This window comes from Macaca mulatta, chromosome 1 (assembly GCF_049350105.2).
Source record: "Macaca mulatta isolate MMU2019108-1 chromosome 1, T2T-MMU8v2.0, whole genome shotgun sequence".
NCBI classification, from domain to species: Eukaryota; Metazoa; Chordata; class Mammalia; order Primates; family Cercopithecidae; genus Macaca; species Macaca mulatta.
Window position 1 is genome coordinate 132,745,637 of NC_133406.1, and position 17,243 is coordinate 132,762,879.

Below are 17,243 nucleotides of genomic sequence, written 5' to 3' on the forward strand. Positions count from 1 at the left end.
TATGTATGATTTTGAAGTAACAAGTCAGACCTTTTATTCTTTAGCTAAATATAGTATTGTTGTATGTTTCACACAGTAAATTGAACATTCTTTATTGAGACCATTAATTTGAACAGAAGTACAGTTTTCTTGCATTAGAAAGAGATGTTGAAGTATTGTGCCCAGTAGGTAAATTGAGGCAAAATGGCATTTATTGAAATGCTTACATCCTCATGTAAATTCTAGGCCAAAATCAAAGCTAAAACCTACATTGCAGATTTTCTAGTTAAATTTCCTCTCGTGTGGCTGTACTAATAGCAATTAGTTAGCAATTTCTCTTCCATGACTGTACTCATGATTAAGTTGTTGGACATAATTTTTTCACAATACCAGTGAAGCACCTGAAAATGCAACTGAGTAACAAGTATGAAAATGCTGTTTTAATATCTAGTTCTGTTTTATGTTTATAATTAATAGAACTTTAATCATAATATGTGTTCTGTGTCCCAGAGAATATTTTGCCACAATCTTTGCATGGAATCCTGTGTTTTGCTCTCCCAATGGTAGCTGTGTGGAACTTCAGTTGACCTCTGTGGCAGTGTCATGCTAGATCAGAGGTAATACATCCAAGGTGATATGAACCACTGTGGTGTCTAAGACAATATATACCCAGAGGCAACTCTCGGGACAAAATGTCAGAAAGGATTAAGTTCGTGTGTATAACAGTTCTTTCTTAGCCGTCCTTTTCTATAGTGCTCATTATTTCCTGAGATAGCCAGAAAGGGGAAATTAAGAGAACATAGGCCATAACATTTGAAATTCTTCTTAAAAAGTAAAAACTGATTCTTATTTGTAGGCCATGATTTAATACATGTGGAATTTTCTTATAAAGTCCCCTTTATACTACATTGACCTAACTGCTGTTAGATTGTTTTGTTTCATAAGCTGAAGTCTTACTTTAATTATTCAAGATATAGAGGCTGGGCACGGTGGCTCATGCCTATAATCCCAGCACTTTGGGAGTCCGAGGCGGGCGGATCACTTGAGGTCAGGAGTTTGAGACCAACCTGGCCAACATGGTGAAACCCCATCTCTGCTAAAAATACAAAAATTAGCCAGGCATAGTGGTGCATGTCTGTAATCCCAGCTACTTCGGAGGCTGAGACAGTACAATTTCTTTGAACCCGGGAGACAGAGGCTTGCAGTGGGCTGAGATTGAGCTACTGCACTTCAGCCTGGGTGACAGACTGAGACACCATCTCAAAAAAAAAAAAAAAGAAAGAAAGAAAAAAGAGAAAGAAGAAATAGAAATGATCGTCTTGACTGAAAATGGAAAATGTGTAAATGTGTTGTGTGTTGTTGCTTATGCTGAGGTCAGAAGTTAGGCTTATATGCAGGAGTAATGTTTTAATGTTTACTCTTTTTCTACTCTCAGGAAAGACTGTCATAGGTGGTCAGAGAGGAAAGGACATTGCAGGCAGCACAGAGAGCTAGGATAATTTCTTTTTTATATTTTTACTTATTTGTATTGATACATAATAGATGTATATACTTTTGGAGTACATGCAATAATTTGATACACTGATATAGTCATATCAGGGTTAATTGGGATATCTACCACCTTATGTATTTGTCTTTTCTTTATGCTTGGAACATTTGAATTGTGCTCTCCTGGCTATTTTGAAATATACAATGGATTAATATTAACTGTAGTCACCCTACTGATCTATTGAACATCAGGTCTTTCTGCTAAGTATATATTTGTACCCATTAATCTCTTCATCTGCTACCTACTACCCCACTTCCCAGCCTCTGGTAACCACGAATATACTGTATCTTCATGAGTTCCACAGTCTTACCTCTCACATAGGAGGGAGAATATGCAATATTTGTCTTTCTATGCTTGACTTATTTTACTTAACATAATAACCTCCAGTTCCATCCATATTGCCGCGAATGACAGGATTTCATTCCTTTTTATGGCTACATGTATGGCTGAATAATATTTCATTGTGTATATATGCCACATTTTCTTATCCACTCATCCATTGATGGACACTTAGGTTGATTTCCATATTTCAGTTATTATGAATAGTGTTACAATAAACATGGGAGGGAAGGTATCAATGGAATATATTGATTTCCTTTCTTTTGGCTATATACCCAGTAGTGGAATTGGTGGATTTTTAGTTTTTCCATGAGTGTCTATACTGTTTTCCACAGTGGCTGGACTAATCAGTATTACCACCAATAGTACATGCAGGTTCCCCTCTCTCCACACCCTCACTGGTGTTTGTTATCCTGTTTTTGATAAAAGCTATTCTAAATGGGGTAAGATGATATCTCACTGTGATTTTGATTTGAATTTCCCTGATGGTTATTGGTATTGACCATTTTTCATACACCTGTTGACTACTAATATGTCTTTTTTGAAAAATGTCTACTCAGATCTTATCTCATTTTTAAATTAGATTATTTGTTTATTCTGAGTTGTTTGAGCCCCTTCTATATTCTAACTATTAATTCCTTGTCAGATGAATGTTCACAAATATTTTCTCCCATTCACTATATTGTTGATTGTTTCCCTTGCTGTTCAGAAGCTTTTTAGCTTAATGTAATCCTGTTATGTTTTTGCTTTTGTTGCCTTTGCTTTTGAGGTCTTACACAAAAAACCTTTTCCCAGACCAATGTCCTGGAGCATTTCTGTGAGATTTTCTCCTAGTAGTTTCATAGTTTGAGGCCTTAGATTTGAGTCTTGAGTACATGTTTGTATATGCTGAGATATAGGGGTCTAGCTTTTTACTTCTGCATATGGGTATCCAGTTTCCCAGCACCATTTACTGAAGAGATTACCCTTTCCTCATTGTATGTTCTTGGCACCTTTATCTGAAATGAGTTGGCTGTAAATGCATGGATTTATATCTGAGTTTCTATTCTGTTCCATTGATCTATGTGTCTGTTTTTATGCCAGTGCCATGCTGATTAGGCTACTATAGATTTGTATTATATTTTGAAGTCAGGTAGTGTGATATCTCCAGCTTTTTTCTATTTCTCCAGGATTGCTTTGACTTTATGTTATGTTCAGGTGCTTTTATAAACTGTAATTGAACAGTTGTGCATGTGAACTTTGTGCTAACTGTCACTGGTGTTTTAGTTGAGAAATGAGGCAGAACTGAAAGTTTTATTTCAGTGTGTCTTTTCTAGGTATAACCCTAATTTTACCAGTGTAACTGCCTGCCAGATGATTTATAACTTCTTGGCACAATTTGGTATATTTTAACATTCTTATTTTTCTTTGTAGTGTACAGTTTACATTTTTATTGTTGTATATTTTTATTATACTTTTAGTATGTAGGTACTGTTTCATTATTATTTTCATATGACTAGAAGCCACTGTATGTCTAACATTTTCCTTTTCCCTCTTAGACTCTAAGCTTTGTGAGGATAAGGGAAAGGCTGACTTTTTTGAGTAGCTTATTATGCTACATTTGAATAAGCGAAAACCATAATATAATTTTGATACTTAAATAAAGTTGATGAAATAAACTCTTTATGTAGAAAAAAGATGGAAAAGTAAAAATTTGGGGAGATGATTAGACTAATGATAAAGAAAGTAAGGGAAAAAGGAAGGAAGATCAGGGAGAGAGTTAGTAGTTTTCAGATGGATGGTTGGGGGAAAAATATTGAAGTATCGAAAGGACAAAGCAATACCAGTACTATTCCTACAGTTAATATTCACCTATATTTCTTTTTTTTTTTTTTTTGAGACGGAGTCTCGCTGTGTCTCCCAGGCTGGAGTGCAGTGGCGTGATCTCGGCTCACTGCAAGCTCCGCCTCCCGGGTTCACGCCATTCTCCCGCCTCAGCCTCCCAAGTAGCTGAGACTACAGGCGCACGCCACCACGCCCGGCTAGTTTTTTGTATTTTTAGTAGAGACGGGGTTTCACCATGTTAGCCAGGATAGTCTCGATCTCCTGACCTCGTGATCCACCCGCCTCGGCCTCCCAAAGTGCTGGGATTACAGGCTTGAGCCACCGCGCCCGGCCAATATTCACCTATATTTCAAACATTTTACATTGAAAAATTGTAGATGACAAAAGCTTATAGGATAATGCCTTTAATTTTTAGTATTCCCAATTAATTTATAGGAAGGAGACAGAATATATATTTCCAATATTATAATCCTAGGGTTGTAGAGATTTTGAGACTAAATCTCTGAAATTCCTGTAATAATCTTAAGGATTTACTGTTGCCTATAAAAACTATCATTCCCACTAGAAAATTTTGAATCTGATTTCTTTTCCAGCTTTCTTGGAAAAGAGTAGTGATGCATTCATTAAGTATTGAAATCTGAAATAAGTACTTGTGACCTTTCTGTAATCTAATCTAAACTTATTTTTCTCAATCAAGGATTCCACCCTTAGTAGGTAATAAAATGCTTCTAGAAAGAACACCACTTTCGCTTTTAGCTAGAATATGCAACTGGACTTAAGTTGCTTCATATGTAAATGAAAATATTTGGCTAAATAAGAACCTTCTTTGACACAGTCGCTATACTGTAAGCATATAGTGTTTTCATGGTCAGAACAGTATGACTTCAAAAGAATACACAACTCCGCGTGGTTTCTGATGTTTTCCCCTCTCTTTATTATAGACACTGTTAAGAAGGAGTGTTCCTGGGAAGGGGGCAATTTTTTCAGTTAATGTTGGTGGTTGACACTTGGCCCCAGTGAGAGGGAATTTAGATGAAAAATTTTACCTATTTTCAAAAAATGAAGACACATAGTTAGCCTCCTCCTATGAAACTTTGGTGGCTTTGAGTAATACATTTGAGTATACATTTGAGTAATACTTTGAGTATACATTTGCTTGATTTTAAACTGATAAATGTATATATTCACTCTGCTCATGTCTGAATCCATAGATTGTAACTAAATGGTTCTATCTGACTTGAATTCCTTTTTTTCACTTCAGAAAAAGGTTAAGGAGGAAAAATTCAAGTAAAAATAAGGGAGGGACTAAACCTTAGAGTTACCTGTTAGATACTGTGGTGATTGTGGATCCTCAGAGTTTGAAAGTGGACTCATAGAAGTTTTCAAAGACTGAGCAGGTTAGAAATTCTTCCAAGTAAATATTTTAATTGTAGCACCATTTTATAAATAAAAGACTACTCTTCTGCGTTCCCTTGTTCTGTTTCACAAGTTTGTTACGGAAGACTGTTTGTAAGAAGGGTAGAGAGATTGTTCAATTTATGTGCATTTTTCTGTAGATATGTTGACAATTGGTCTCTGACCTAAGGGCTCCCTAGCCTAAAAAATCAGCACATCAAAATGATGGTGCAGAGTCATTTGCGTTCTCTGAAACTTTGCCAGTCAGAAATACCAATTGCACATGCTCTTCATTTTAGCTTATAAATCAATAAACCCTGTCTGCATGAATCTGAATCTTTTGGGAATGCATCTGAATATGCTCTCTACTACTCGAGCAAGATGATCACAGGAAGGAGGGAGGTCAAGAGAACAGAGAAAAATTAAAGCAAGCAAATAATTGAGTATATAGGAAATAAAAAAGTTGGGTGTTTTTCTTTAACATAAGTGATGCAAGTCATCTCATTTAAAGTGTATTCAGAATGAGTGTAAATAATTAAGGGGGCCTTAGTAAGAACCTTTAAGAAATATATTAGCAGTTTTACATGTCAAAAACAATTTTATTTTTTTGGAAAATTTCAGTTACACATAGCATATTGATAGTTGGGTAGAAACACAAATAAATAAAAGTAGTTTAAAAGCAAGTAAAAACTAATGATCAAGTGGCAGTTTGTTTCTATAATACCAATAATAACTGAATATTTGTATCATTAAAAGCTAAATTTGGCTATGAAAATAAATGTGTATCATACAAATTTAGGCAACATAAATATATATATGAAAGCAAGAGGAGAGAGATACTAACAAGTAAACAGATAACTGCGTGAATTGCAAGTTCATAATGTAGACTGCCTTGGCTGGACCTGTTACAGGAAAGGGGTCCCACTCCAGACCTCAAGAAAGGGTTCTTGGATCTTGCACAAGAAATAATTCAGGTGAGTTCATAGAGTAAAGTGAAAGCAACTTTATTAAGAAAGTAAAAGAATAAAATAATGGCTACTCCATAGACAGAGCAGCCCCAGGGACTATTGATTGGCCATTTTTGTGGTTATTTCTTGATGATTTGCTAAACAAGGGGTGGATTATTCTTGCCTCCCCTTTTTAAACCATGTAGGGCAACTTCCTGACATTGCCAGGGCATTTGTAAACTGTCATGGCACGGGGGGAGTGTAGCAGTGAGGACTAGGAGAGGTCACTCTCATGGCCATCTTGGTTTTGGTGAGATTCAACCAGCTCCTTTACTGCAATCTGTTCTATCAGCAAGGTCTTTATGGCCTGTATCTTGTGCTGCCTTCCTATTGTATCCTGTGACTTAGAATGCCTTAACCGTCTGGGAATGCATCTCAGTAGGTGTCAGCCTTATTTTACCCAGCTCCTATTCAAGATGGAGTTGCTCTGGTTCACTTGTCTGTGACAGACCTACTTGCTCCAGGTATTTAAGGAACCATAAGAAAGTCAGCATGACTGAAAAGAGTGAGCAAGTGTGAGGCTGGAACAAGATGAAACTGGAGAGTTATCAGGGACCAGAAAATATATAGGGTCTTGTATGCAATCACCAGGAGTTCAAATTTAATTTTAAGTGCAGTGAGCAAGTTTTTAATAGGAAACTTATTGTATAATTTATTATTTTTTTAATCAGGCCTTATGTGTAGGATGGTCAGACATTTTAAGATTGGATGAGGAAAAGCCAGTTAGAAAGACAGTGCTTGAACTGGGAGGTAGAAATGAAGGTGGGAAGAAATGGTTTGATTAGAGAGAAATTTTGGAGATATAATCAAGTGTATGTGCATGTGTGTTTGCACATGCATATTTGGAAGGGTGGCCTTTGGGAGAGAAAGGGTCCCTCCCTCCCTGCCTTCTTTCCTTCGTTCCTTCCTTTCTTCCTTTTCCAAAAAAATATAATAATAATAATTGAGATAAAGAACACAACCTATGGCACCGTGGTGTTTGGTCACAGTCTAGTAGATATAAACTCTGTACCAAGACACAAAGAAAGGTGCTATAGTGTGGTATCTACACTTTATACCAGCTAAATAAATACTGTTGGTGTATTGAGTGGTACTGAAGCAAGAAGATTGAGTATCTAAAGGAGTGTATGGTTAAGGCACTTAAAATGCACTTAAGGGAATGTTGGTAGGTGTTTTAGTCTGTTCAGGCTGCTCCAACAAAATACTGTAGACTCTGTGGTTTATAAATGACAGCTGACAGTTCTGGAGTCTGAGAAATCTACAATCAAGGTGTCAGTGGATTCAGTGTCTGGCAAGGGCCATTACAGACGGCTGTCTTCTCAGTGTTCTCACATGGTAGATGGGGTGAGGGAGCTCTTAGAGCCTCTTTTACAAGGGCAGGAATTCTGCACGTGGGGCTCCACCCTTGTGGCCTAATTACCTCTCAAAGGCTCCACCTCCTAATACTATCACGTTGGGAATTACATGTCAGCATATGTATTTGGGGGTACATAAACATTTAGTCTATAGCAATGGGTTTATAAGTAGAAATTATATTTGAGTTTTAAGGAGTGAGAATAGTAGTTCAGATTATTTTTTCCCTTGGGTTGGGGGGTGAACTGAATATTCAGACATCAGCAAGTATATGCCAGGAAGAAGGTAGAGTATGTTAATGAAAACTTGACCTGTTCAATAGATTTCAAATAATTCACAGAATGAGTGTAGGAAAGGAGTGTAGGAAATGGGCCAGACCCTCAAAACTGCATATTATCAAGTTTAAATTTTATCCATTGCTTTCATGCAGTGTCACTGACCTTTTTTCTGTCCCTCAAGTACTTTCAAGTTCATTCCAGTTTCAGAGCATTCATGCATGGGGCTCAGTTTGCCTGTTAAATTTTTCCTCCCAAATACCTACTCTCTTCTCCTTAGAGAAGGTGATAATACTTAGTTAGACTAGGTGATAATACTCTGTAAAATTGTGCAGTTGTGTTCTTTTTCTATCTTTAAAGAAGAGGATAAGATAGCTCAGGGCTATGCTTCTGAAACTGGATTCCTTAGGTCCCTGGGAATAGCTGTTTGCCAAGGGTCTGCCAAGTACATGGCATTTTCTCCTGAAGCTTTGACCTTAAATATTTTAGGGAAACATTTTTTTCCAATAAAATGTACATGTATAACAGAACAGAATGTTAAATTTGCATGGATTTTCAAGTAACACGTGAAATTTTATAGTTATTTTATATTTGGTAGCCTATAAACACCCTTTTAATAAAGGTGAAAAAATCTTCCAAAGACATTATCATATCTTTCATCCTTGATTCGTGATTCACTAATACTCCAGTAGACAGTGCCAAAGAGTGACTAGTCAGTGGTTATGAAGTTGAAGGAAGGCATCTCTGCCTTATCCTTGTTTTTATATGAGCTGTGACAGTGCTGTTTCCATTATTTGAGTCATCGTTGTTTATAAAAATAATGTAGGCTTCTCTGGTGAAAATTTTAAAAATTATTGATGGGGAGTGTTCCCTTTGTGAACAGTCAGTTCTTTAGACCAGTTTGTTTTCCACCAAATTGCCTGCTTCTGTTGTAGCAGATGGTTTCCATGCTGTGGTTCCTTTTACTCCTCTCTGAAGACCAGCAAATCGATGAAAAAGTCATGCTTTCTTAGAAAGAGCCTTGCAAGTTGTGATGGCAGGGGAATCCCAGCACCTAGCATCCCAGGCTCAGCCTGGTCATGGGGACCTGATTCTTAGATTGTAGACTTGTATCAGGAAAGGTCCAGATGTTAACTTATAAAGGGTTTTTTAGTTGGGAAGATGACAGGCAGCACTTATTTCACTGTAATTTTCTCAAAAACAAATTTGGCAGTGGTAGGTGTTGGTCATGGTGTTTTGCACATGTACGCACAAGAATGTGATTCTCAAACTTGGCTAGAGTTTGGATGTCACACCTAGGAAATTTATAGAAAAAATAAAGTACACATTTTAGGGTCTTAACCAAGAATTATAAAAGGAAAATTTCCTAAAATTTTTATAGATATGAACATTTTTTTTTTTAAAGTTCCCTCTGGATGGAAGTCCATGCCCAGTTGTATTGTTATCTTAGAGTTCACCTGTCTGTCTATTCCATAGACTGACTATAGGCTGTTTGAAGGCAGGATACTTTCCCTTGCTTTCCTCTGAAACTGCCATGCCTAGCACTTATGGAATGCTGAAGTCACATTTGATGAATGAATGAATATGTTATGCTTGTGATCAGTTTCCCAGGATAAACCATCTACATTTTCTGATATCTTGTAAAACTAATTATTTTTTAATGTGGCTGTGTTTAGATTTTAAATTGGGCCTCAGAGGTGAAAGGCTAGCATATTACTGACAGCCCATTTATCTAGTAGGCAGCACTCTCCTCTAAGTTATTGCCTCGGGGAAGCCCATTGCATTAGGGCGGTGATATCAGCATCATGAATAGATACTAATCTATATTGTAGCAATCGCTCTTCTTGCCCTGCTTAGAAGACACAATGGTTGATACTCCTACAATTAGCTGTTCAGTTCATTGAAGTTTGAAAATTTATGTGAAAATTATTAGTGAAACAGTTTATATCTAGAAAATTTTCTAATAGGATTCTACTTAGAATTAACTTTTTAAAAAAGTACATGTGTCACTTGGCCTGTGTCACTCTTAGTGGTACTGAATTCAGATTTGAAAGGAAATTTTGTTACAGGTCTCCCTTTTAAAAACACTTCTCTATTGTTTTGGGAAACTGAAGCATTCTATGTACCTACACATAGCTGTAGTTTTATTCAACCAGAAACACATGACTATTAGTAGAGTATAACTATCATTTTAATATTGCTAATTTGTTTGTTAATTCCTCCTGCATAAGTTTGACTTGGGGATCTTGTCTGATTTAAGACCAAGCACAAGTACTAGTGTGAACAAAAGTTAATGAGCAAAATTGTCAAGTTATATATTAAGGGCATAGTTAGCTGTACAACAAAGCTTTTGTTGTGGGGATAAAACAAGGTAAAATAATTAAACATCTGGCAGGAGATCTAATTTTGGCTTAGTATTTTAATCATATTCCCTTGGATAATTATAATTGATTACATAAAAGTTTTAGGAACTTCTAAGATTGCCCAAATACATATGTTGAAAGTACATGTGACTATTTTGCATTTAATGTCTGAAGGTAGTTGCAATATAAATATTCAGATTTGGGTGAGCAACACTGTAACTCAGCTAACATGTCTGTTGTAAATAAAGTTCTGGAGTGGAGAGAAACTAAACAATTGTTGGGTCTATATTTTCCCCAGAAGAGAGAAGCAACTTTCTGGGATTAGTTGTGAGTTTATAATATAAGGAAATGTGTATTTCTTGTCCCTTTTTAAGGAATATGACTGTCTGTTTCCAATTAATCACTGTCAGTGAGGAAATTTAGAATTCAACTTTTGTAGTTTACACTACTTTGCACCTCAGCCTCCCTTGAAGTGTGGTAGCCAAGGGAAAATATGGAGTTTTTTAAGGAACTGGGGATTTTAAGCCTGACCAAATTTTGAAAGACTAATCTATGAAAAGGAGATTTGCTGCCTTCAGCATAATTCCAGATGGAAGGCAGTAGGTCAATGGAGAGAAGTTACATAGAGATTTATAAGTAAGTTTCAAGAAGACCTTATTAATAAACTCTATGCAACAATAACTGAGTTGTCATGGGGGCATGTGGTAAATGTTCTGCCCTGGACATTTTTAAACAGAGGTTAAAACCTATCAGAGGCATATTTTCTAAGGGAAGAAGAAAACCTACATTGAATTAATACTAAATGGCTGTTCGAAATATAAACATCTGTAAGTCTAATTTATTCTCCGTTCTTGATCTCATTTGTGAAGAGTGATGCCTGCTGTGGCAGTAAATTGTGTTAAGAATTGTATTGATGATTGAGCGCTGACGTCAAGTTTAAGCCATTTCCTCTTATTTTAATTGCAATTTTTTATCTTTCAGTTAATGCGAGTGTGTTCACGTCCTTAGCAATGTAATGGTGCCTTTTTCATAAGAGGAAGAATATTAAAGGACATTTTGGAAAGCAACCATTTATCCCACCTGTATTGTAGAACACCTACTATATGCTAAAATCAGAAGCAAAGGGCAAGGTGTCGGAATTCATTATATCGCTGTGCCCTTGTTTCATTCCTTTTATCCTTTAATCTCTGTACTCCTGACAACAGATCATGCTGAAATGGGAAGTGCTGACTATCAGAAATAAATTGCCAAAGATAACCCTAACAAATGACCAAAAAACAACAACAACAACAACAAAAAATTCTATTATATCGTAAACTCACAACCCATTCTGCGACAAACCATATGAGTTGAAGAAACACTGTACTTTGTAAGTTGATGATGGCTGAATAGAGGTTAATAACAATGTCCTAGTGGGTATTACCTGGGCTTAAGCATAATTCTTGGCACGGTTTACACATTTTTGCTTTGGGGATGAGGTCAGCAACATACCTATAGTAGTGTGCTACTAGGTGAACTTCCTAAATGAAGCTCATAACCAAGAAGAAAGCAATACCAGAAGAGACAGAGTAAATAAAACACTTAGGAATAAGTGGGACTACAAAAGCAGTATATCTTTACCTACTTTGTAGCATAGCTAGCTCCTATTATTTGACTGGAGTATACTCGCGTATGTACCCTTCGTAATGTTAAATTTTACATGTTATGGGCATGTTGTGGGCATTCCAGTCCATCTACAAAAAGACATATGAGGCAGCATTGCTCCATCCCTAACACCTTACAGCCTCTTATGGAGCCTGGGCATTTCTGTATTTTAATTCCTAATATATATTTGGGTGGTGAAATGCCATCAAAGTTAATTTTTTCCTAAACACTCTATGAATTTTCAGTTGTTTCTTCTTAAGAATGATTGACTTGGGCATGTTGACAATAAAGGAACTGCTCTTTCCATCATTTGTCACATGGCGCTACTCGCTTTTATCCCTGTGGCTCTTGGCAACGGAAAACTGCAGTAAAGGCCAGGGCTCAGGACTGGCCCCTGTATTTGAGGCCACATCAGCTGTTTGAGGTTTAAAAGATATTCTTTCTTGACTTCCGCCTCTATTTAAAACTGTCAGAAAAACAAAATTACCCAGGCAGTCTACCACATGAGATGCTTTCCTTGCCCTAAAAGTGCTCAATAAAACAGAGGTGAACTGCAGTTCTCTCCCTTAAACATGGAGTTAACTATCATGCAAACCAGACTCCATTTAAAAAATTATTCTGCTTTACATTACGTCCTCTTCCACCTGTTGGAGTTCTTAATCACTTGTGTGTATGGGATATTTAGGTTTCATTTTAAATTAGCAGTAGCAACTTAATAGAATGTGTAAAATAAACTCTCTATACTAAAGGCATTTACAGTGTATTGAGAGCAAGTCTGTTAAACATTTACCTGAGAGGAGTTCTCTTATAGAGTGTTGTTCAGGGGAAAGTCAATGAAATCTGCTGTTGCTGTTAGGGTGAGACCTTATGACATCTGGTAGGGAAATACTCCCTGAATGTGAGATTAAAATCATCCCTCTGGGGGTTCTGCGGCACAAGAACAGAAGCAAAGGAGGATGTAGCAACTCCTGACAAGCCTCAGCAGTCCCAGCAGCTAAACTGGGGTGAAGGGCACAGTGTTTTTCAACCTCTGCCTCCTGATTGGATTGATAAACAAGTGTTGACTAAAACTTTTCTAGTCTGTTCAGTTTATAACCACACTTGTTTTTCTCCCTCTGGCATGGTTGTTCAAAAGAATTTTGAGGACTTTAATAAACTGTTCGCTGAAGCATTTCATGTAGCTTTTGAGATTTTTCTAGGTAACTTAGACATGTAGAACCGAATGACAGTCATTCATCCTTCTTTATATGTTTAGTGCAGCATTTTCAGCCAGTTACAGCTTCACCATGGTTAATCATTAGAATAAAAAGTTCTGAAGCATAATAAAGGCTTCAGTCCTTTAATGTGCAAAAAATATCATGTTTATGAGTGGACCTCTCTTAGCTGGGAGCAGTTTCACCTGTAAACGAATAAGTGACTGTGAGGTTGTTCATTGTGACCAGTATTGCTGCACCTAGACCCATGTTCATTTGAAGCTGCTGTTCTCTCAAAAATGAAATATTGAACTGAGGCCTTCATTGTGCATTCAAAGAAATACAAAGAGAAGGAATGGATCTGTATTTCAAATATCATTGGTGCTATTGGCTTAGACATGTTCCCTTTATTGGGTCTGTTTTGCAAGCCTAAATTTGAGCCTGAAGAGTTTCTCCATATAAATGTCTTGAGTATTGCAGTGGCACATCCATCACCTTTTTGCTTTTGAATTACAAAGATAACCTTAAGATATGAAACATATACTGGGCAATGTGATACATACACAGAAAGGGTGAGCCTCCTCAGTGATGAAATCAGCCAGTGCCCAAGAGGAAAGTAATAGGCAGAAAGGATAGAGTTGATGAAAAAATTGATTCTTTTCCATTAAACTGTACGTGATGTGTTTTTTATGAAGCAGGTATCAGCTGAAGGAGAAATATTTTTTCAACTAAAAAGAGATTGATGGTAAGGGAGAGGAAAAGTATGTCAGAGATCACGGGATAAATATGTGTCTTATTCTATTACCATCTCGTATAATGAGAAAGTTGAAAAGCATTCTATTGTAGTTACTTAAAATGTTTACTTGGACTTGGTGGTATTAACACTTTTAATGTTAATAATGGCTTTTTTTTGTAAAGTACATGTAGACTTCACACATCATTGTTTTTTCAATTCTAAAACTTGTTTGGCTTATTTTCAGGTTTACCAAAGATGCAGGTCATTAGGAACTATTCTGGAACACCACCCCCAGCTCTTCATGAAGGACCCCCTTTACACCTCCAGGCCGGGGATACGGTTGAACTTCTGAGAGGAGATGCACACAGTCTGTTTTGGCAGGTACTATTGTTACAGGAAAGGAGTCCTGATCCAGCCCCAAGAGAGGATTCTTAAATCTTGTCCAAGAAAGAATTCAGGGCAAGTCCACAGTGCAAAGCAAAAGCAAGTTGATTAAGAAAGTAAAGGAATAAAAGAATGGCTACTCCATAGACAGAACAGCCCCGAGGGTTGCTGGTTGCCCATTTTTATGGTTATTTCTTGATGATATATTAAACAAGGGGTGGATCATTCATACCTTCCCTTTTTAGACCGCATTGGGTAACTTCCTGACGTTGCCATGGCATTTGTAAACTGTCATGGCGCTGGTGGCAGTGTAGTAGTGAGGATGACGAGAGGTCACTCTCGTGGCCATCTTGGTTTTGGTGGGATTTAGTCAGCTTCTTTACTGCAACCTGTTTTATCAGCAAGGTCTTTATGACCTATGTCTTGTGCCAACCTCCTGTCTTATACTGTGACTTAGAATGCCCTAACTTTCTGGGAGTGCAACCGAGTAGGCTTCAGCCTCATTTTTACCCAGCTCCTATTTAAGATGGAGTTGCTCTGGTTCACACGCCTCTGACACTATCCAACAGTTTGTTAGATTTAATGCATGATTTATTACTGCTTAAAGAAAAATGACTCTTGTCTTTAGAAACTGCATGCTTTCAGCTTCAGAAAAATTACATGATGTGTGGAAAATATTTTTTATTAGCCTTTTTTATATTTACTAATGCCAAAGTGGCAACAAAAATTGGAACACTAGAGAAAAATACTATCAGTGCTGTGGGGTCATAATTATCATTTTTATTAAAAATTCCCACTTTACCAGAGCATTTTTTCCAAACCTAGGACCTGTGGGTATGATCTAATTTGCATGGCTTTAATATATTAACAGTTCACTTCAGGGAAACTACCTAATTAGCTTGCCTGTGGCCATTTCTGACCATATTTGCTTTTTGCCTACCCACGGTAATACCTGGAGTTCTCAGAGGTGCTCTGGGCATTATTCATAAAATCTGTGAAATGTAAAAAGTAAGTGAGCATATTGATGTTTGCCCATGATGAAATCTCTCTTGGGCCGTGGACCTTTTTATTTGGTTGAAACTTTTTTTGAACTTAGGTAAATATGGTATCATGTTAAGATTGAATAAAGCTGTTCATTAAATTCCTGAATTTCATGTGTATGTTAGAAATACTTCCCAATGATGTTGAGGAAAGAATTGGTTAAAAAATCTATTGTGCATTGAGGGAAAAATAAGTGAGGATCAACAGAGTATCACGAGTGAAATGTGGTTAGAGGTAAAAAGAGAGAAATCAGAGAAAAGACTGTTGGATAATAATCAACTGTGCACATGTGGAAGGGACAGCTATTTTATTTGCTTAAATCTATTTTATTGTCTGTCATCTTAATATAAGAATGCCCAAAGATTGAACATTTATCTCTAACCACCATTTCAACTGTGGTAGCCAATGAATTTTCCAAAGCTCCACCATTCTTCTTAAGTATCCCACTCCTTCCGAACTTCATCCTTCCCAGAAAAGGAAAGGTCTTCTTCAGACCACTTCTGTGTCTGTCAGCCTAACCAGAAAACATACCTGCCTTTGTAGCCATAAGGTTCCTCACATTCAAGACTTACCTTTCTTCTTGAACTTTTTATCCTGTATTCCATCAGCTGAATTTTGACTCCTAAATTTTCAACTTCATTCTCTCCACTGGCTCCTTTTCTATAGCATATAAATATTCTCAGTCTCTTCCCATATTAAACACATAACTCAACCTTTTGTCTGGTTATGCCAGACACTCTCTCACCCTCTTCCTCTCCACAACCAAAGCTAAGCTTGTTGGGGAAGTAGTCTATGCTCAATTTCTACCGCTCCATGTCCTAGTCATAAGCCAACCTCTTGCAGAAACTACTCCTTCTTGGATCATTAGTGCAACTTTATATAAAAACTTTGAGATGGATGGTAAATTGTGCATAGTTTAAGTGTACAATTTGAGAAGTTTGAACACACACACACACACACACACACACACACATATATGTAAGTGAAACCATCAGTATAATCAGGAGAATAAACATATCCAATATCATCCCTAAAGGTTTTTGTGCCCCTTGGTAATCCCTCCATCATGCTCCTGTCTGTTGCTTTGTTCCGTCTCACCCAACAACCCTCAGCAACCACTGTTCTGGTTTCAGACTAGAGATGAGTTTGTATTTTTTTAGAATTTGATGTGCATCACATAGTATGTATAATTTTTTTGTGGCTCATTTCACACAACATGATTATCCTGAGATTCCATCCTGTTGCTATGTATAACAATAGCTCTTTCTTTTTATTGCTGATCATCATTCCATGTGTGGAGCTAGCACAATTTGTTTACCCGTTAGCGTGTTGATGGACTTTCAGGTTGCTACTAGTTTTTGGCTATTGCGAATAAAGCTTCTATGAACATTCAAATATAAATCTTTGTATGGACATAATGCTTTTATTTTTCTTAGGTACTAATGCCAAGAGAGGAATGTATAGATCATATGTAGATAATTGTTTTTCAAAGTGCCTATACCATGTTACATTTCTCCTAGTTGTATTTGAGAGTTCTGGGTGCCTCTTATCCTTGCCAACATTTGGTATGGTCATTCTTTTTTTTTTTTTTTTAAATACAGGATCTTGCTCTATTGCCCAGGCTGGAGTATAGTGGTACAGTCATAACTCACTGTAGCCTCAAACTCCTGGGCTCAAACCATCTTCCCATCTCAGCCTCCTGAGTAGTTGGAACAACAGGCATGTGTCACCATGCCTGGCTAATTTTTTAGAGATAGTGTCTAGCTAAGTTGCCCAGGCTGTTCTTGAACTCCTGGCCTCAAGCATCCCTCCCACCTCAGCCCGCCAAGTAGCTAGGATTACAAGCATGAGCCAGTATTTTAAATTGTATTTATCCTAGCAGGTATATAGTGGTGTCTCATTGTAGTTTTGATTTGCATTTTGTTAATCATTAATTCATTAATAATGCTGAACATCTTTTTGTGTGCTTATTTACCATCTATATAACTTTGCTGGTGAAGTGCTTGTTCAAATATTTTGTCAGATTTTTTAATGAGTCATGCATTTTTTTATTATTTGGCTTTGAGAGCTCCCTAGATATTTTGGGTAAAAGTCCTTTATAAAACATTTTATTTCCATATATTTCTCCTAACCTGTGACTTGCTTTTTTTTTTTATTTTCT

General features: G+C 36.9%; 1 protein-coding gene across 5 annotated transcripts in view; it reads left to right on the forward strand.

The window, feature by feature from the left end:
* Positions 1 to 17,243, forward strand: part of VAV3 (vav guanine nucleotide exchange factor 3) — a 397,306-nt gene that overhangs the window by 314,943 nt on the left and 65,120 nt on the right. For all 5 annotated transcript variants that reach the window (XM_077952262.1, XM_077952264.1, XM_077952266.1 and 2 more), the window contains one exon: positions 13,902 to 14,038. In XM_077952262.1, the coding sequence (XP_077808388.1) occupies positions 13,902 to 14,038 (137 nt within the window). The remainder of the gene's footprint in view (positions 1 to 13,901; positions 14,039 to 17,243) is intronic.